Genomic DNA, 21,536 nt, shown 5'->3' with positions numbered 1-21,536 from the left:
CAGCAGGAGTGGAATAAACAACTCACGCTAAACAGCAAAACCAGAAGTTCTTTATGGGTTTCCAGTACTAGAAAGGATGAATATTTATCTTCTCATTATAAATGTTACATGATACTCAATAAATTGTAAGGAATCACTGCTGTTTTTATTACAGCACTTTGGAACTGCCATAGAGCTTCCCAGTCGTAGTAATGCGCGCCCCCCCCCCCGCCCCCAAATACCCAAACTGTGCCAAAACTTTTACCAAAAGTCTTTCTCAAAAGTCCAAGACAATTGTTTCCCCCTCACCTCCCCCAGAATGTTAATGACATCTACACCTGATACTGGATTCCTTTTGTTTAGAAATAACTGATCAGTAAGAGCTGACTGTACATACAAAATACAGTTAGACCTTCGGTTAAAGGATTACTAGCTAGCTAATTACATATATGATCTCATTTTCTTTGCAATGTTGTCATTTGCTTTCCATTTTCCATCTATTCCTCTCACTGAGGAGGTAAGTATATTTTTCCTCTACACAGGCTCACAGGCATATTTCTTGCCAACAGACATACGTGGAGGTGGTGGTGAAGAGAAACTATGATTGCTAAGCATCAGGCGAGCGAGAAGGGCCTCCTGCCTGCTGTACCAGCCCCAGCGCCCTGTGACAGTGCTCCGTTTGGGTAAGTTCAAAGAGCTGCCAGGGAACACACACCTGCCATGCACACAGAGCGCCAGTTCTCACACTCCCAAATTACTCTTTTTCTGGACGGACACTATCCACAATCTAGAAGACATTGCATGTACACACAGGTGAAGTTCCGGGCATCCTTTCCAGGGTTTCCACTGCAAGTTGAAAGATGTCTTTGCTACCTACGAGACTCAGGTGAAATTTAACTGCTCCAATATAGTCAGAAAATCTTTTAGGATGCCCTTCATGGTATTTTCGCTGTTTTCTCAGGCCTTTGAGGCATAGCATGAAGATATCAATTAAGTACACATTCACTGCAGGTGTTCCAAGTATCTAATTTTTCCCTTGAGGGCATGTGGTCACACGTATCATTATGGATGTTCTGTGCTAAACTCCAGAGTCACTGTATACAAGTAGATGCTCTCATAGTAGCGGATGCAGACACACATGCACTGGTGTCATAGCTGTAACCCTGTACTGATGCGTCTCAAGGAACAGTACTGCCGATGCTGCCTATGAACTGTGAAGTTAACCACCCTGTGAAATTCAGGACTATACTCTGTAAGAGTGTTATACTCATATCTTATCACTGACTAAAATCAGGATAATCAGCCTCAGTTTACAGGTTGCTGTAAGGAAAAAAAAAGGAATAAAATACTGACATTGACTCAGAAATACGACCAATTATCTGGAATTTAATCTGAAAAAGATAACTAGGAAAACGTCACTACAGTCCTATGAATACCAGTGTTTTCTTCCCTTGGTGTTAGTATTCTGCAATGTCAGGGTCCTGCAATTGTTCCAAGAGAGCCTTGTGTATTTTCATATTCTATTCCTCCCTTCTAGGTTCCCCTAGAACCAGAAGATTTGCACCTTATCTGGAAGACTTGTAACAGAAGTTACAACAACATGATTGTATACAGAACAAACTTTTTTTGGGGTAGTCTTACAAGACCAGGCTGCAAGATCCATTTTTAAATTTACATGTAAATTTACATGTAAATTTACATTCTTTATGTTTAATAACAAACCCACCTCTTGTTCACTCCATTTCTTGGCAGGATCATTTCTGTGTTATATTTTCACAGGAAAAGATTGCAGAACTTAACACCACCCAAAAGATCAAAAAAAAAGATCAAAAAAGCTAACAAATGCTTGTTCAGCTTTGTTGTATGATGCCACCTGATCACTCATTGTCCAGGACATGTTTTGCAGCAACCTTCATTTACTGATTATTTATTGCTTTGTGATTTTTGTTTGTTTGTTAATAATAGTGCTGGATATCAACACACTAACAGGTTTCTCTTGCCCTTTTTTTGGTTTATTAATAGCACAGACCAAGTATTCTCTCCTGTTCATGAACATTGACTTGCAGGACCTTTTGCCAGGGCCACTGGCATGGCACATACTTATTAGTATCTGAAGAGTTAAATTGATTTTTAAATCGGTGAATATATACAGCTTCCAATTGCCTGACGGTCTACTGCAGAGCTAATTATTAGATGTGGAGTTAAGTTTTTCATATTTAAGAATCTAAGACTGAAGTTTTTCTTTCTTCCAGCAGACTTCTACCAAAAGTTTACATGCAGAACACTCAACGTCAAAAGCCACAGTACTGATTCTAGTAAAAAAAAAAGTTCGTCAATATGATTGTTTGGCTTACTTTAGCCTTAGAAATGACTTTGAAAAGTAGAACTATGAAGAGCAGGTAGTTTCCACTAATCCAGTTACTGTTTTCATCAGTAGAAATGGATCTAGAAAGGCTGGCTCATCTCCTCCTGGCTTTCTTAGAGCACATTGGAGGTCTATATAGCCAAACCTAGAATGTTGCTAAAAAATTAGAAGATACAAAACCTCACTCCTGAGAAACAACCACCCCACAGGACTACTTCGTATTTCATTTTCAAGACAGCTGTCTGTCTACTTCCCTTTTATAAGAAGAGAATGGAGTGGCTTCTTCCAATGAAATTTCATTATAAATATAGTAGAGGAGCGTTTTATTAATGCTCCATAGGAAACGCTGTCCGGATATACTAACTAAAACTGCAGCCTCTAAGCTAGTTTCCCAGAAGTTTCCACCAGATGAGGTGCAAAAGGGGTTCTGCAGTTGTTGGCACACTTCACTTGCCTTTCTCTCCAACATAATCTATCCCAAAAGCAGAGCATTCATATTATAGACGAGACGACACTGATGCAGTAAAACGGGACAAGATGAGACACCTCTTTAGTTTACATGAGCTGGTGAAGGGCAGGGTGCTTGGTGTCACCTTTCTAAGACAAGGGAAATCGGATTCCAGCTGAAAAGGTCAATTTAGATGCTAAAGTAAGACAACAACCCAGCCCCCCCCCCGCCCTTTTTTTTTATTGAAGTGCAACTAGCTACATTCATCCTAAGTGGTGGAATTTTCTCTTTTTCTGCTTGGCTTTCTTAATAGCGGGAATGACACGTGCTATATCACAGAAGAAGCAAAAGAGCTATAGCTTTGAAAAGTACTGCTCAAGTGGCAATTTTGCTTATTAATCAGGAAGGAAATAGACAGTTTTGAATGACAAGATCAGCGTTTTAGAAAGATGGTATTGCCTTACATTAGTCTGATTAGAAATTTTTTCAGCAAGGAGATATGTTCTTTTTAGCAAAATAAGAATTCTCCAATTCAGTTCCCAAAAGTTTTCTATAGGAGTTAACCACTTAAAGCTCACCATTTCTGGCATAGAAGAATTTCTCATTTCTGCAAATAGAAATGAGGAAAGAGAGAAAAGTTCACAGGGTTTCTCTTAGCTGCAAATGTAAAATGTAACTGGAAAAAAAAATCAGATATGACTATAGATTGAACTTCACACTACTAATTAATACTAAATTTACATTAGTGTCAAATTAATAATTATTAGTTTGCTTTAAAAAACCCTAGAAAACAGTTACCAAAGGATCTCCACTATCCTGTTAGATCTTAGTCAAGAGCTCTAACCTCCTAACTTACGCATGCAGATTTATAAGAAGTGCTAATTGTTGGATAAATGGTAGCCTATTCACTAATCATTAGCTTATTCGTTTAACTGACCGATGGTTTATCAACCTTGACTCTCAAACTAATGTGCAGTTGCCCCAATAACTACAGAAATGTGGCTAACTGCAGAGAAGTATAAGGGCTCTCAAAAAACCATGCATAGAGAACCCCTGCCCCCAGTTATCCGTATTGTAGTATTAGTGTAATTTCTATATTATTACATGTATGACTGTATCACTTCACCATTGAGATTGTATTTGACGAAGTTGTGGAGACCTTTAAAATTACATTCCTTTATGAGCAAACCTGCATTTCATGAAGATGTTCAAATACTGTCTTTCAGACCTGAAGAACAGTCCCTTCTTTTGTGCATGAGAAGATCAAGTTCAAGGCTCATCCTCTGTCAGGCAAAAATTCTACTTACTATGCACACCATCAGAAGTTTTGGGGTTTTTTTCTCCTCACCTCTCCCTATCTTGTGACTACCACAACACAGCAATCTTTTAGTCTGCAACTTGCTTCTCTAGATTACCTGTACAGGTTTTTAAGCAGAAAATTTCTCCTGAAAAGAACCCAAATTTTTCCAAATTCTTGCATTTCAGACTGTAGATGAGCATAAGCTTTTGCATACCTGTTTCCAGATAAGTTACAACAGAATGACACTACAAAAAAATAATCCTATAACAGAGTAATCTTTAAAGAAATTATCAGTCTTGGTTAGATTAGGGAAGAGATTTTGCCTCCTCTGATTTTCCTTTTAACACACTGAACTTTTGCAATTTAGTTCCATTGGTGAAGACCAAGCCAGGTAGTATTTTTCTTACAATTTGGCTTTTTATATTTTGACAAGCAATGAATAGTTGCCACTTACTAGTTCTTGAGCAATAAGCTCTAGGTACAGACCCATTATATATTTGTGGGTGACTGCTATAGATACAGTTGCCACACAACAAACAAATTGGGACTTTACACCCACAGTATAATAAATGAGTTGTATCTGCAATAACTGGCAGGTGCTGAAGAGGATAGCTGGGAAGATAGGAGAAGTAGTATTCAATGAGTGAGCAGGAAATAGCTGCCTGATTCCCTGAGCAAGGGAAGGCTACAAAGACAGCCTATGTTACTACAGGAGAGAGTTTATTGAAATGATAAGCACTAAAAAAAAAAAAATCAATGAGACAAAGCCTCATAAACCTGTATGTTGGGCAACGCAAAATAAGATTGGCAACACATCATGAAAGTTACTATTTTAACACTATATTGGTGGTATAGTATCTACATGAAATTATTTTTAGTGCATTATTGAAACCCAAAATTTTATTGTGCTGATGGGGTATACTGAAATTTGAATAGTATGAAATGTTAACTTTTTAAAATGTGCAGTTTCTTGTTTCCTATCTTTTCTTCCTAGGGGGATTTCCAGAAGTTGCCTAGGAAAGAAAGATATGCAAATTCCATATTGCAGAACAACCTGAACTACATAAACCCAGGTTATGTTCCTAAATGCTCATAGCCAAGTCTAAGGAACTACAAGCTTAGACATTTAGGGAAATAAATTAGAAAGAATGTTGACCTAAATCAACTTCTCCCTTATTCATAAGGATTGTATTGTGAATGCAGTATATTATTCTACTTCCTCAACTCACTCATATTAAGTTATTCTGTATTAAAATAATTCAGAGAGCTTCAACCAGACTTGAAAGATCCAGACACTTCGTACAAAGAACTCCGAATCAGTTGGAATATCCAGATTTCCATTTCATTCTCTTGTTTCCCTCTGCTCCAATCTCATTTGATAGAAAAAAGCACTTTCTGGCATTTTTACTTGATTTTTTGCACCACTACTTCTCTGCCCTCTATGCATTTTACCCTCTATTTCAAAAATTTTCTTCCCTATTTCTTTCCCATTTCTGTTGCTACCCTGCTGTGGGGTTGGTGACCATTTTACTGTCTCATTACAGGAAGACCATGTTCTACACTTCCTTATGAGAAGGAAGGATTGACTGCGTTTTTGATACACATCTTTACATCACACTTGGCTGTAAATATGCTCTAGGTCACCCAGCAGGTTTGGGTTTGAACTGTAAAATGACTCAGTGCAATATTCCAGTAAAGATTCTCCATAAATTCTAAAGAATATCGTGTTTTAGCCATCTGACCCTTGTAAGTCCTTTCGTAATTAAGTGTAAGAAGTTTAATGCAACATGACTGAATTTAGAAAAATATATTATTTTTCATCTGCCATTACTAAAGGTGAAGTTGCTACTGGAAAGACCTGAAACCTTGGTTCCTGCCTCATTCCCCTGTTCATTATTCAGAAAACTGACTGCAATATGAACAGCATCTGCAAAAGTAACAGCTTGAATATGCTAACTATTGGAGAAAAGGGAAAGGGGGAACCTTCTGGTGTTCTAACACCAAAAGGCACCTAGTCACTGATGGGTGAAACACAAAGCTAATGGAGGAGACATGTACATTTAAGATGTCAAAGATAATTAACTGGCAGATATTATTTCCCTTCATTTCTGCTGTAGATGATATAGTGAGGTAAAAAAACAGCACTGTGGGTTTCTGGCTACTATGAAGTCTTGCCATCCACGAGCCAATTGTCCTGACTGTGGTTAAACTGGTAAGCCATGGGGGGGATTGTTTTTAAACAGATTACTTTCAAGCATTTGTTTAATTTACTTTGGATGTTTCAATTTGTTATTACTTAAATGAAAACATTTACATTTCCTGGTTGTCCAAAGACCTGAACACTGGAAATCCATCCCAAAGCACTTCAATTTATGCTCAAATATTAAAACATTCCAAAATGCTTTAGAAGCTGGTTGTTGTTGGTTTATCTAATTCATTGTGAAGACCCAGGATAATGTCTTCAGTATTAAAAAATATAGTGATCTCCTACTGCCATCTGTGGGAATGTTACTATTGATTTTAGTTAATACAGGCTACAGGAAAAACCCTTATAATACAATTTTAAACAAGGCCAAGTAAAAAGTTACAGAAATATTCCAGAAAACATGCACACGTGAAATTATGGACATTGCTCCTCTCTGCTTCTTTGCCAGTCACCTTTAGGCAGTTGCTTTTATAAAAGAAGCTAGTGTGTCAGCTCGCTCGATGCTCAGGAGAATACATTCCAGAAGAGCAGTTCACAGGCACATCACAAAACTTAACTGATGACTACTGACCTCTTTTTTAGCAAAGATAACAGAAGTATTATGCATGATAAAGCTGTTAGTGCTCAGTAACATGTCTTTTGGCAAGTCTAAAGGAACTCACAGAAGAGACAGTTCCACAGTGGGCTGCGCCTACAGTAAGTCCACTAGGGTTAACAGGGTCCATAAATGAGCAAGTCACAGCAAAGTATGATCTCGTCTTTACACAGCCGACACTGCACAGCATGCATCTTGATATTGTCAAAATACTAGAAGGTGCAGGAAATTAATTTTCTTTTTTAAGCAAAGGTACTTTTAGAGACATGTAGGATGTATCATATTTCTTTGCCAAATAGTTCAGTATTGTAGCCCAGCTTCAGAACTATTAAGACTTTTTCCAGAAAATGCAAATGATCTCTCACAGACTCCTAACCACTTAATCCTGCCTTTTCCAGTGTTCATTGACTTACCTTATCTCTAAACTAAGTATTCTATCAGAGTACACTGGAAGAAATCCAGAGTTGCTGCTTTCCTTCGGAAAAGATTTTTCTGCAGTAACAGTTTAAGCAGAAGGTGAACAGAAGGCAGTATTAGAGGCCTGACCCTGAGGAAGGCCATGTTTTCTCAATACAGTATACCTAGAAAAAGGTTTGTAATTGCAGGGAAGAATTCATAGTTAAATAAAAATATATTTTCAATCACAGTTCTATATTGTCCCCAATAACAGGGAAAAAGAGTTATTTTCCAAATTCAGCTTGAGACTACCCATGATAGCATTTTCAAGCACACAGACAATATCCTACAGTCATAAGAAGTTCAATAAATAGATTATTTCCATGCATTTGACCAACTGCTTGATTGCGAAAGTTGTAGTTACGCATTTGTTGATATTTTTGTAAGACTCTGCATGGTTATTACTTTTAACTTTCTCATACTTTTGTTCTGTAGTTTGAAACCAGCAACTCTGCTTTCTGTAAACAACCTGCAGAGCAAATACAGAAAGCGACTACCTTAGAACTGTTTGCTTTGTACTGTTTGCTGTTCTGCCACTCCCAGCTTTCAACACAGAATGTTAACACTCACACAGCAGTGTTTTCAGAACAGATCATAAAAATGTATGCAGGCACATAGAAACCAGTGGCCACTATTCAAGATGAGTCTTTCACCTCAATTTTGCTTCAGCAGAATCATTAAAAAACACATTTACTAACACCATCCTTTTTAATCAGCTGAACTAACATACTACTGTGAGCTGCAGGAGCAGATGCGTGTCACACCATTGAAAGTGACCTACATCATCAAAACTTCAGAGACAAGACACTTCATCAAGTTCTTTTTGTCAAAAAGCAAATGAAGGCTTTAAACAAATGTTTCCTCTTTACAGTATAGTTCCTACTTCATTGCTTTGTAGTGATGTTAGAATCTTTTGTCAGAAATATTACAAACACTTCTGACAACTTCACTTTTATAGATTAAGCACTATCATTTCAATATTAGCCACAGGAGTACAAAACTAAGTGCTGATGACAATCTTTCAAAAATTCAGAAATTACTCTCAGGAAAGTACAGAACTTGGATTAATTTTACATTAAGGTACTGCATCTTTGACTGTACAGTTTCTCTTTCAAAAGCCCAACTAGAAAATAACTATAATGCATCTGAGAACTTTTAGTTATATACTTGAACAAAAATAGTGAAGCAAAACTAAACTCTTCACAATGGAACTCATCCAGAAAACTGTTTTAGTTTAGAACTGCTATCATACACTAAGACTCCTCCTACCAATATTCTGTTGCAGAAATATTTCAACATTCATCTCTGCACTAAAAAAAAAAAAAATCAAACTACACATTTTTCTATATTTATTATAGAATTATGTGAACTTAAAAATACATGCTTTTGAATGCATAGACAGAAATATATTCACAAAAGTAAAAAAAACACAGGTGGTTATGTCAAAACATTGTAAATGTCCTGAGAAATAATATACCTTAAAGGAATCTAATCCCCTCTATCAATGCATTTTTTAAGAGTAAAACAGACTTTCCAGTCCTTCTTTACTTCACATTATTTTTGTTTTCCTGCTGGCAGGTCATAGAACTAGAGTTTATATTTTGGAGTAATTCTAAAAAATGAGATTTCACTTACCTAATTCTTTAGAAACTGGAGAATCAGCCGATATATCCCCAATCTTTGCAAGGCTATCATAATATGCTCTTCCAGCCACTACCATAGCTTGGCAGGGGGAGAGGGAGGAAGGGGGGGGAAGAAAAAAAGTGTTAAAAAATTGAAGTATTTTCCATTTCCATTAATCTATGATCCTATGAAATTTTGTAATTCAGATCACATAGTTAGGAGAGAGGTATATGGCAATAAGGAAATTCTGCTATCAGAGCAAGTTACACAAGTCCCTGTGCTTCCTGCTTTTTTTTTGCTGATTTGTGAAAACAGGTGACAAAGACAGAACACCAAAATACATTAATGAAGTTTCAGCCTGTTATTTCATTCCAACTTTCATGCATGTCCAGGAGCAATCAGCATCCAGTGGGTATGTTTAGCCATAAGCCGTTGGTCAGGATGTAACAGAATTCCTTGGTATAGATAAAACTGTTGGAAAAAACCAAAATGCAATCCCAAACTTACTGGAAATGCCAAGGTCTGTACTGTATTGGCCAGCCAGACCACTGATCTGAGAAATGGCTATTGGCCATGAGGCAATGGGCCTACAGTGGCAACAAGGAGGCATGGCACCCTTCAAAAGCAAAATCATCTACTATTTAAGTTAGCTGAAAGAGTAACTCGCTTCAAAAAGAGCTATGATGAAGTTTGCCAGATGTGATATATTTAGAAGAAAAGTGAAATGTGAGAGGTTCAATACATCTGATACAGCCATTCCTAAAAGTTACCATTATGGATAAGACTGTACAGTCATCATATACTGCAATGACAAATATGATTTCTTATCAAAACACCACACTGAAGTCTGAGGATCCTACATATAAACACCAGCTTTTCCACTTCAAGGAAATTCCAGGCCTTAAATGCTAAAACTTCAGAAATCAAGTCTCTGAAAGATGATGTTCAGGTTACGGAGATAATCCATTTGGCATTCTTTTCTCAGTTTTCAACACACAATCAACGTTCCTGAGATTATTATAAATTACATTGTTCAGCAACCTAGTGAGCTTAAATGTTGGAAGATCTCTGGTTTCTTGGACAGACATGGAAACTTCACATTGATATTTACAATTTCTGCACAGAGTTATTTTGACAGTCCAGCAAAGTGCCTACTTTTATCTTTGTCACTGAGCTCAGGATGGCACAGAAATCTGCACTCCAAGTAATTTAAGCATTAAAAACCTCAGGCAGCAGGTGCATATACAGTTTAGATGAATTTATTATTATTTATTTATTATTTATTTAGATGCTCATCTTTCTTTCCCCCCAGGACAGTTCCCCCCCTTTTATTGTTTATAGTTCAATTCCAGTTTTACAGGAACCAAGAAGCTCTTAATATATATCACTGAGTTTTCAGTTATTCTCAGTTAATCATTTCCTGGTTATAGCTGATTTAAACAGCAAAGCCAGTTTTGCTAGAATGAACACGGAAACATCAAGATTCAAACTGCAGGGAGGCCAGCAGTGAGAAACAGGTTACAGATGTAGTGGATCTATAGCACACAATGGTTGCGTTGCATCTTCACAGTGTCTACAACTGATATGCACACCACAAAGAAAAGAAATAACCGGGACAAACTGGCAAGGTTTTATTGTAAAAGGCAGTGAAAAATACTTACTGAAGGAAGCCTTCAGAATTTTTTTTTGTAGTAATACATTTTTAACCTAAAGTGGAAGCCAAGCAGACTCTCACTGTTGATGTTAGGATAGTTTTTCCTGAGAGGAATATAATTGGCAATTGCCAATTATAGTATTTTAGGTCTGTATTTTATAGTTTTTACTAACAAAGGTGACGCCTTTGGTTACTTAACAGTATGTTCATTGAGAAGCCTGAAACTCTTCCAGATGAAACAAAGATTCTTGTCTAATGCAACACAGCCTCAAAAAAAGTAATTTCTGTCTAAGATGCATCTCATAGGTGCTCTATGTTCAGATTTTCTGAGCAGGAGAATTATGGTGCTACTGCTGGAGCACTATGCCACCTGTATGCAAAGATTTTATGCCATTCCAACTCTTCCTATCTAATATTTTCTCAGGACAGTCCCAAGTCAATCTTTTACCCTTAATACAGGCACTAAAAAAGGAAGAAAACGTGTGATTTCTCATGTGCTAATCAAGCTAAATCAAGAACTCCACTTACATAGTCTTTTCACCAGTACGATGGCTAGTAAACTACTTCCACAGAAAAGGAGTTTTGACCTTTTGTCCTCAAAATGTATACAGATACCTTATAAACCTACCAGAAGTTCTTCTAAGCTTAATGTTCATTGTCAGCTTACTCTGGCTTCTTTGGAAAGCTGGGAAGTGTTTGGCAACAGAGTATTCACTCCTTGTTACATTGATGAGAGCCCAAACTTTACTTTAATGTAGTTTCTCAACAGTTGCTGCAGCACTGTAAATGTTTATTCATTTGAAATTAAGCATTGGTGCTAGATATGCTTTATCAGCCAGCCATAAGAGGCAAACTTGCTAGAACACAGCACCTATCAGCCTCTCCAGTGTTGCTGCGCACAGTTATATTGTGAATTCCTGATGATAAGTTGAATTAAAAGAGAAAAGGCATAATGTAACATATCAACAGTGAAGTACATGAAAAGCAGATCCATCAGAAACTGGTATTAAAGTCTTTCAGCCAGACATGAAAACACTTGTTATTACTGCTGTTACTACCTATAATCCCTGAGGTTAGGTATTAGGTAACTACAATGTTAATCCCTCCGGTCAGGCATTACTGCAAGTAAGTCAACATTTTCCTACTTTCATCTCCAGCAGGCTTTGGTTTTATGTTTTTCTCAAACCTAGTCTAAAATTTGCATGAAGAGAGATTTCAGTGTCTGGCTATGCACTACTTCTACAGTATCACATTTCTCAGGGTACTAGATTACACGTAGGAGAAAAATATGCCACAAACTTGAATGAGGCAAAATTAGAGAGATTTTTAAATTGCTTTAATGTGGTGTCAAGCAGCACAATAGGTCTACATAGGTGAAAGCAAGCTCTAACAGAACCTTCAATATAAGCTTTGGGAGTCTAGAGCACAGTCTTGGAAACCCATTCTTGGATAGATAGTTTCTGTGAAGTCAATAATGGAAGTAAACCACCACATAAGAAGTTTGAGAGACTGGGTCTTTAGATTCAAATGTATTCTTTCTGATTTTGACTCAATTAGAAAGATACCATCAGGTTTAGTATGGATAAGAAAATTTATCTACTCCTGCAACTTTCACTCATTCAAGTTACTCTGTTCACAGGGTTTCTTAGGTAGCGATGCGTACAGGTAAGCAGGAGCAGATCTAAGAATGTGAAATATCTTTGGAAGACATTTCCGGGGGGGGAAAAAAGAGAACGTCTAATTTACATAACTGTTTTCTCCATTTATATTATTATTCTAATGCAAGTTATTTACACTTAATGTTCAGTTTATTAGCTCTGTGCCTAAATGTTTCAGACACAATTTCTGCAGGACAGTAAAAGAAAGGGAGAAGGTACATATGTTTGGGTGTTCACGGTTTTTGTCACCACCGCCGCCGCCCTCCCCCCCTTAAACACATCCAAAGTTCAACCTGGAAATTAAGCTTATACACACTCATATCTAACATGTATATTTAAATGAAAAACAAACATTATTTTTCAATTTAGCATCTAGAAGACTTACCATTAACAGCTTTTTCATAATTCTTCCCCAGGTTTATTAAATTCCTCAGTCCTGGATTGAACTGTTCCATAACATTCTAGTGAACAGAAAACAAAATTTGTGTTACAACCAAGGCAATGCAACAGTGGATGAAAGTATTTCTGTCACTTAGGTCACTTCTGCGTTCAATATGTACAGCATACATCTGAAAAGTCTGTGAATGAATGAAAAATAGAAGACTTGGGAGGAAGAGGAGAGCAAAGAATGGAAGGGAAAAGAAACTGAGCATTTAAGATCAAGAAAGAGGGAAAAAGGGTAAACTATTTCAATAAGGGTAAAAATGAACCTGGCTGTTTATAATATAAAAGGATGTCAAGTGTGTGATCAAAGCTTGCCAAGATCCTTCTTATGGTAGGTGATGGTGAAATAAGAGTGAGAGAAGAACCTTTAATCCACTCATTGTTTTATAGAGTCAGACAATAACATGAACTTTCTGACAAGAGTTCAAGATTTGAGTTCTTCCCCACCACCCCCACCCTGTGCTGAAATAAAAAAAGCTGGGAAAAGGAAAAAAAGAGACATTCACCAGATATCTGCTTAGGCGATGACTAGGCACTTCATTAAATTTAAGTTACAGATAGCAATTAGGGAAATTAGTTGGGCTTTGTTTAAGTTTGAAAATGCCACATTTTATTCTGCGAAGCCATAGCTCTTTCAGAAAGAAAATGAAAATGATGACCTTATTTAAATAGAAGTGGAAAAAATATCCACTGCAGCTGCTTTGGCTGTTAAATACAATTACTGGCTGAAATGACCAGAATCTGAAATCCAGCATCTCCAAGCATGACTACTCTCATACCTAGCAAATTCTATAAACTGATTCAGTGGTAGAAATTGTGACTGGCAGTATCATAGTGCAAGAAAATATAGAAAAGTTTCAAGGCTTTGCAAAAAGTAGAAAATAAGTTAAGCCACAAAGTATGAATGAAAATTTCCATTTTCTTAAAGTTGGGGAGTGAAAAAGGTTTTGCCCACTCCAAAAAGGAAAATCACCCACAAAGTCCAAGTTGTCCATAGTCATAGGAAAGCTTCAGTTTCCCTCTTTCTGGCCAAAGACAATAACTCTCCTCCTCCCTGCAGATCAGTATTCCAAAATTAATTTTATCTTATGAGCACTGGGGGGGGAAGCTGACATGCCGCTATAAATGCAGCAGTTATTCACTCCTCAGAATCATGACTAAAATGTCTCAAACACACGTAGCATAAATATCAGTACTCCAAAATATTGGATGTTGCAATTAACTTTTAAACAATGCTACCTAAGGTTGAAAGAGAGCCCTCTGAGCTTCACTTATTTAGTGGCTTCTTCAAGTAGAATTGCTATCTGAATTAAAGACATGGTATATTTGTTTAACAAAAAAACCTTTGTATGTATGTAAATAGCTACCTCTGAACAAGTATTCTAGAATTTGATATATGTGCCTGATCATTTAATAGTCAAGTAACCATAATGTTCCAATACTTGCTTTTCTCTCTTCCATACAAAATACTATTTCATTTAACACCAGCTGCTAAGTCTCAGGAACAAATTGGTAATTAAAAGAGAGCCCTCTAAAATAAATTTAATACAATAAATTTAATACAAGCCCTATATTTTCATACTGAAGAACCTTAAAAGTTTTTGCAGATTCTAGACCTTCTTTTCCAGAATCTTAACAAAACTATAGCTGTGACATTACTCTCAAAATTTTATCATCACAAAAGGAAGATTGAGAGATACGTGAAGATATCATTCTGTTATTCTTACTATTTTTATGACACAACTCACATCTTTCTAGATACTGTTCACTCAGCAGAACTCTCAAGTTCAAGGAATGCAAAACAGACACTTTCTGTTTACAAGAAATACAAGACAAGTGAAATAGTATCAAGCTTTTGTCTGTTATATTACTAACAGAATGAAAATATTTATATTTGGTACATGCATGGACCCAGAAAGAACAGGAATACCATCACATCTGTCTTATTTTCAGGCAAGGTCATTCAGACAGAACTTTATTATTATTATTATTTTTTCAAATATAGTACTATACCTGAACTCCAGTCAGTTTAAAAAGTGAAAAGAATTAACTCCATATTTCAGCAATAATACTTTAACAGTCATATTGAGTAAAAGGTATTTAAAAAAAACAAAAAAACTATTAGGTTCTCATCCTGGTATAGTATTTCAATATCAAAAGGGGGCAGAGAACAATACCAAGCCCCACTGCCTGCCTTTGCACAAATAAAATGCAGAGGGATTGTTTTCTGGTCTATACCATTAAACTCTTACCCACCCAAACACAATCACTGCAAGCAAACTCCCTATTGTCCCCAGGCCCTTGATTTGTGTTAACTCACAAACCACATCCAGAAATCCTCGGGGAAAGTGTGTTTCAGGTTGGCCCAGCAATGCCAAGGGCTAGTCTAACAACTTAACAGTATGGATTTTCAAGCTCTAGTCTCTGGGAAGATCCCTCCTCCCACCCAACTCTTTAATTTAGTATTGTAAATGTTGCTGCTGTGCTTCTGTTGCCTCCCCACAGCTGAGGCAGTGCGACTGTGAGGCTTTCGTTCCAAGGGGTAAGTTGCCTCTTCTTAGTCCAACATTTTGCCATTTCTTCCCAGCAGCGTACTAAAGATACTGCCTGTTGACGTATAAGGAGTCAGTGAATCCTAAGAAAAAAAATGAGTAAATTACAGGATTTTGTTAAGATAGAGAGTCCTGTATTCCAAGGATATGAGGGAGAAGAAAGGTGTACATGACTTAGAAACAGTGTGTATGCATGGCAGGTAAGAATCCCAATATGACCTTGAATTGCCAACCTACGCTGAAAGTAATTTTATTGAAAGACAAGTCGTGTCCCTACTTACCCTGCTCCTCACAACAAAAACTTAGAGTAAAACCCTTACTGACACGTACCCAAAAATTCTAATGATAACATAATTATTGCTCTCGAAATACTGATTTTTTAAATTATTGTCTTAAGGATTCAGGGGTTAAGATTCCAGTTCTCTTGACATCTTCTAATTCAGATTTCAAACAGAAAGCAGTGACTGCGTCTGTGTCATTAGTTGTTTTCATTTAGGAGGAAGTGAACAAAATCCAGCAAAAATGCCCTCAACAGCTCTGAAGCCTCCCCTCTCTGAAGCCAGACCCCATAGCTCTGTATTTTTACTAGCCAACTTGATATGTATCAGGTATTCATGTAGAGCAGATATAGAGCACACTGTGGAAACACAACAGGTCCACTGAAACACAGAAGTCTGAGGAAGAGCTCCAGTATATCACATCTGCTCAACGTATCCGTAAAACTGCTGGGAAAGATGAAGAAACAATTTATAGCTCACTGCCTTCAGGAGCTGGAAAGCATACAACTAATGGATCTTTTCTCCGTTAGACCAAGAAGTCTCTGGAAGATTTTCAGTTTTCACGCTGCCACAGTGGTTGACTGTTAGCAGAAGCGTCTGCACGAGCCTCTAGACGTGAACGCCCCAGAAGCAGCAAAAACCTTCGCAATGGAAATTCCCCTTTGGAATTTGCTTGGTTTAACACAGGGTACAGTTAGCTGATCCTCACAGCACTGTGCAAGGCTCATCTATTTTCCTACTGAGGGTTTGTGTTCGATAGAAAGACTTAGCTTCCCCCCCACCAAGATGCTCTAATGAAATATTTTTTAGATTATTTTCCTCTTGTCAGCATTAGAAAGGAGCATATGTATTTTTTTCTAGACTCTCAAACAAAAACTCGGACATGCTTCTAGTGCTCTTTTTATGCAGTTCACTACTGTTGCTGTCTTTGATGTACAGTCCAGGAAGAAATATCTAGAGAAGTTTTTCAAAAAGGGAAACTGTCAGTGGCAACTCCCTCTTCAGGATCAGGTATAAATTTGATACTGTGGAGACATCTCAGATCAGTTAAAATGATTGTAATACCTTGTTCAGAAGTTGAAAAAGCCATTCAGAAATCAATTTGTATAGCTATTGATTTTAGAATGTCTTAAAGTTTTATAGCTTCCCTTATTTGTAGTCTAAAGAAAAGGGCATGAGTGGCACTGAACACCAGTGCAAAATTGCAAGGCATATGTTAAAGCCAGATCTGAAAACTTCTAAAAAAGTAGACACAGAGGAACAAAGGAGACTTTCTGATCAAGAGAACCACTAATTTAAAACTATCAAAAGTCTCAGAAAATATCACAATCTTCTTGTCTGCCATGCTGTACAAAGTCATAGGAATAAAGCTTTTGTCTTAATCCAAGCAGACATGACAAAGTAAGAAAAAAAACTGTGAGAGAAAGTAGTTCACAACACATCATTTGCCTGTATAGTGAGGAACACAAACTAGGCCTCCTAGTTGTCAATCTAGTGTCCTATATTCTAGTGACACACTACCTCTCATGAACAGAACAATTAACTAGAAGAGAAAAGGAGGCACATGATCAGATCCTACAGCTTTCTATTATTTAGGATGAATGGAAACAAAGGGAAACACTTTCGAAACAGGCAACAGGAAACAACTTTTTATGCAGACAGTTTGAGAGTTGGCAATAGTGACCTTCCAAGAAAAAGCCTAGGAGACCTATTCTCATCATTCAAGTTGTTAAATCCTCCTATAATCCAGTAGGAAAGTTGCTGTGTGCCTTTCACCACGTGAAACCAATGTGAGTTAACCAGCCTGGTAGCAAGGAGATGACTGAAGAGGAACAAGCCTTGTATTTCCACTGGTTGTGTATAGGTATTATATCTTCCGCAGTTCCTGATAGTCATATAAACAACGTTAATCTTCAAAACAAATGACAGCCATTGTAAAAGTGCCTTCCTGTAAATGCTCAGCTTTGCTTTTTACTTAAAGACACACCTCAAAGAACAATAGCTCAGCAGGTATGAATACAACTAAACAATGCATAGGCTCCCTGTAGTTTCCAGTTTACATCCTGCAGGCACTTTTGCAAGAGTGGGTAACAATGTATTTGGGTAGAAATCTGAAATCATAAAACTAGCACAGAAAAGTAGATCTTGATGTCTAACATTACTCATATTACCATCACTATAGCTATTCATAGCTAACCTTTGTACAGCTACTAATAGTTTAAATTGTTATTCCTCAATTTGAAAACAGTAAAATTAAGGGTTTGGAAAACATCTTCAGTGTTGCTACACTATGTCTGAGAACCCACTTGAGAAGATTCAAAAAGCTGTAAAGGAAGTAAATCATACTGTGTACTACTGTACTTGAAGCATTTTGTACATTATTGCATTTCATCTCCTTTAGCTTTTGAAATCCATAATACAGTTTTCAGATGGGCACGATTAAGCCCTCAACACATCTCACATTAAGCTATCTCAGTTTTGAGTTAGCTTCATATTATTTTAAAACAGGTTTAACAGAACAGAAAAAAAATCAGTATGTCAAAAAAATCAGTCAGTATGCCAATGTTTATTCAAAAAGACTAATTCTTATGACTAATTATTAGTCAGCTTGATGGAACATTTCTTGTTTAAGAGAAACATTAATACATCATCCATCAAATGTGTTTCAAATACAAACTTTTTCAGATTATGAACACATGATCCAGGATAGACTAAGTAGGCATAACTCCAAGTAAGGTCAAAATAGACAATTTACACTAAGATAGAACTGGACTTTATACACAGAAACTCCCGAAGGCTCCTCTTCCCACAAATTGGATTTATATTTCAACGATGCAAAAAAAAACCAGCCTTCCTGCAGCATGTGGTAGGACCATAGGTGAATTTTAATTTTGGTAAATAAGTCTGGTAGTTTAAGCTAATTGCAAGTCTTTTTAAAATAAAGAAACATGGAATTTAGGGCTTTAAACTGATTTTATCTGATATGTTTCCATGATAAAACAATATAGCCTACCAAAATAATTCTACATGTGCCTGTAGAGAACACACACCCCTCAGAAGAACAACACCCCACTGAACAAAGTTGGTTTTTGGTTTTGGTTGTTGTGTTGGGTTTTTTTTAAATTATACTTTGGTTGATAATAAAAATTTCTGAGTAAGATTTACTTGAGTACAGAGAAATATATCTTTAAAATCCAATATTACCAACACCAATGAATTACAGCTATCCTGCTATTATCAAGAACTCAGGAAACCTCAGACCACAGGAGCAATATGTGAGCTGCCTGCCCAGCCCTTCGACCATACAGGCAGAACGACAGGTCCGTAATGCCGTACTTCCCTCTTTCTTCCCCTTTCCCCTGCATTGTGCGTATTGTAGCTGGATGCCAAATAGTCTTTCCCCCATATACAGCAGATAAAAATGAAACCGTACGAGCTGCGGCGACACACCAACGCATAACAACTTTCCAGGAGTTACCGACTGCCACAGGCGGTGTGTGCGAGGGGGGTCACACAACGTCCCCTCACAGCGTGCCACATCACTGGGTGAGTTACAAGGGCAGGGCAGTGTCATACCAGTGAACCTCTCGGCAAAAGGGAGGCTGTGGCCCTCTTTAGTCATAGGCTCCCACACCCTTAGGCTTCATTTTGCACGTGCCATTCCTATCATGCATTAAAGTGATTCTTCAGGTATTACATAAAGAGTAAATGTCAGCCTTGATTTTTGTGTGTGCACACATGCACGTATTTGTGGATTATGTTGTTTATTTAGTCAGGTTAGCTAAAAAAATGTTGAGGTATTCACTTTCCAATGTTGTTGCCAACAGAAAGGATGAATAAGATAAAAATACAAGGGCATTACTTAACCACCTGATGACTTCTATATTTTGAAGCTTTGTGTAACACAGGTTACTACATATTTAATAAATCCAATGGATTAGCACTGTAAGAAAATTTAAAAAAAAGGAAGACAGACTAGCAAGGCATTCAATTTCATTCTCTACTACTTTTCCGGGTCAGCCAGAAGTTGATTTTTTTCTTTCTTGAGAAGTTGAAAGCCTGCGTTTGATCCTGCAGCACACAGATGCCATCACTACACTACAGAGTTGGTTTCCCTAGACCAAGCCTTTCTTCTTATTGGTAAGAGAAACACAAACACTGCTCCTGATTTTATCAATAGCAGCATGTTTTAAGCACTGTATTGCTAGGATGGCACACAGCAAGAGTAGGAGTTACATGGGCATTATTAAACAAAGGAGAGCATGCTCACCGTGCAGACTAAACCACGGCACAAAGCGGCATTCATTTGTTTTAGACAAGGGAGCTGTGATTACAGTCACAGCAAATGCTGACTACACAGGCTAGTGCTCTCTGCCCTTAAGTAAAGGACAATTTTCAAGATTTTTAACTTTGATATAGAAATAACTACTTTAAAGTAGACCCAGAATCCATTCTCTATCTGAAGCAGCATTTATACCTTATCTGGCTAAAGTTTCAATTTTTAATGAGGGCAAGCCAGGAGGGTTTCCAGGCCTGTGAGTACTAGCTATGTGATGCAACATACCAGACCTCTCAAAATACCCATGTAGAAGACATTTCATCACACTGTCAACATTAACTTTGTATTACTGTGTTTTTTCTGGTTGTTTTGGTCTTAAGTATCCCTTTGAATTAGTTTGAAAAACAAAACAGTAAACTTTCCCAGTAAATAAGTACTGAATAACAGGGAAGGTTTTGTTTATTTAGAGGTCTCCCTTTCCTTAAAAGCCTATTTTGTATCCATTAAAATATAGGAGAGATTTTCTTCCCTCTCTGTAAAACTGTTTTACCTACATTCTGGAAGTCAACAGGCAGGGTAGGACATTCCTTTGTCTGCACAGCCCTCAACAGTCAGCTTCCCAAGTTTCTCTTCTGTGAGCCTGTATTTACAGGCTCCTCTTCTGAGAGCAAGGAATTTATGTTTGCTTATGGCCTTGCCATGAATGTAACTGATATGAAAAAGCACCAGACCATTTAGGATGACCTGCACCAATTCTAGAGGACAAATTTTATAGCCATCATCTCATTTTTTCCAGTAGTTTTGCATAAATTTGATATCGAAGTCCAAAGAAACAGCAAATACAACATGCCACCAATGTAACTGGACTACTTGAAGGAATAAAGTTGACTTAAGTGTGTTGGAGAATAACAAAACTACCAGCAAAACACTCCCGTAAGTGTTTTTAGAAACCTTTAAATTATAACAACATCTTCAGAAATATGAAAACATTTTATACTAAACCAGTAAGATTTAGCAAGTACTAAAATAGAACAATCCCCAGAAAGCTCTCCTTTGGGCTCACAGCTGCAAATGTATTGTTCATTTGCATGATTAAATGCATTGCAAATGTAAGTGCTTTCTCTAGTACAACACACCATACAGCACGAAGATTATAGATCCAACACTGCCATCGCTACTCAGCCAAAAGTATGATTCTTAAGGGAATTTTGCCCAGTTAGAATCAGTTTGTTTTGGAAGGGCTGAGTTTATAGACAGAAAAGGTTGAAAACAAGTGTCTACTGCCCATATACAAAATATTTTTAGTTCTACGAATAACGAGTCATTTTGGAAAGTTTAAAAGTCTACCAACATAAATTGGAATACCCTCACCAGTCAGTGCTTTGAGGCAGTGCTAGGGTGTTCCATCACAAATCTGGTTAGCAGCTCGGGACGCAGGGAAGCGACTTAATTCTGCGTTAAGCCATTTTTAGGCTCTGGCCCGTATGAAGAAACGGTTTAAGCACAGGACCACAGGCACCAAGTTCGCCAAACCACCTTATCATCCAAACACACAGAGGGAATTATGGCTCGCTGGGGAGCTGAGCCTGTTAGAGAGGGAGCAACCAGTCTTAAAGCCTGCCTTGTCCCGCAGCCGTCGCTCCCAGCTGCACAGTAGCCCGACCTGCGCGGTGGGGGCCGCGGCCGTGCCCGCCCCGGG

General features: G+C 37.5%; 1 protein-coding gene across 1 annotated transcript in view; it reads right to left on the bottom strand.

The window, feature by feature from the left end:
• BAIAP2L1 (BAI1-associated protein 2-like 1) overlaps positions 1 to 12,741 on the bottom strand; it is a 33,420-nt gene extending 20,679 nt beyond the window's left edge. The window contains exons 1-2 of the mRNA XM_010288592.1: positions 12,670 to 12,741; positions 8,985 to 9,071 (exon numbers count right to left, since the gene is read on the bottom strand). Of these exons, the coding sequence (XP_010286894.1) occupies positions 8,985 to 9,071; positions 12,670 to 12,739 (157 nt within the window). The 5' untranslated portion in view covers positions 12,740 to 12,741. The remainder of the gene's footprint in view (positions 1 to 8,984; positions 9,072 to 12,669) is intronic.
• Positions 12,742 to 21,536: the final 8,795 nt, after the last annotated feature.

Source organism: Phaethon lepturus, unplaced genomic scaffold, assembly GCF_000687285.1.
Source record: "Phaethon lepturus isolate BGI_N335 unplaced genomic scaffold, ASM68728v1 scaffold12876, whole genome shotgun sequence".
Taxonomy (NCBI): Eukaryota; Metazoa; Chordata; class Aves; order Phaethontiformes; family Phaethontidae; genus Phaethon; species Phaethon lepturus.
This window is presented reverse-complemented; position numbering and strand designations above follow the sequence as displayed.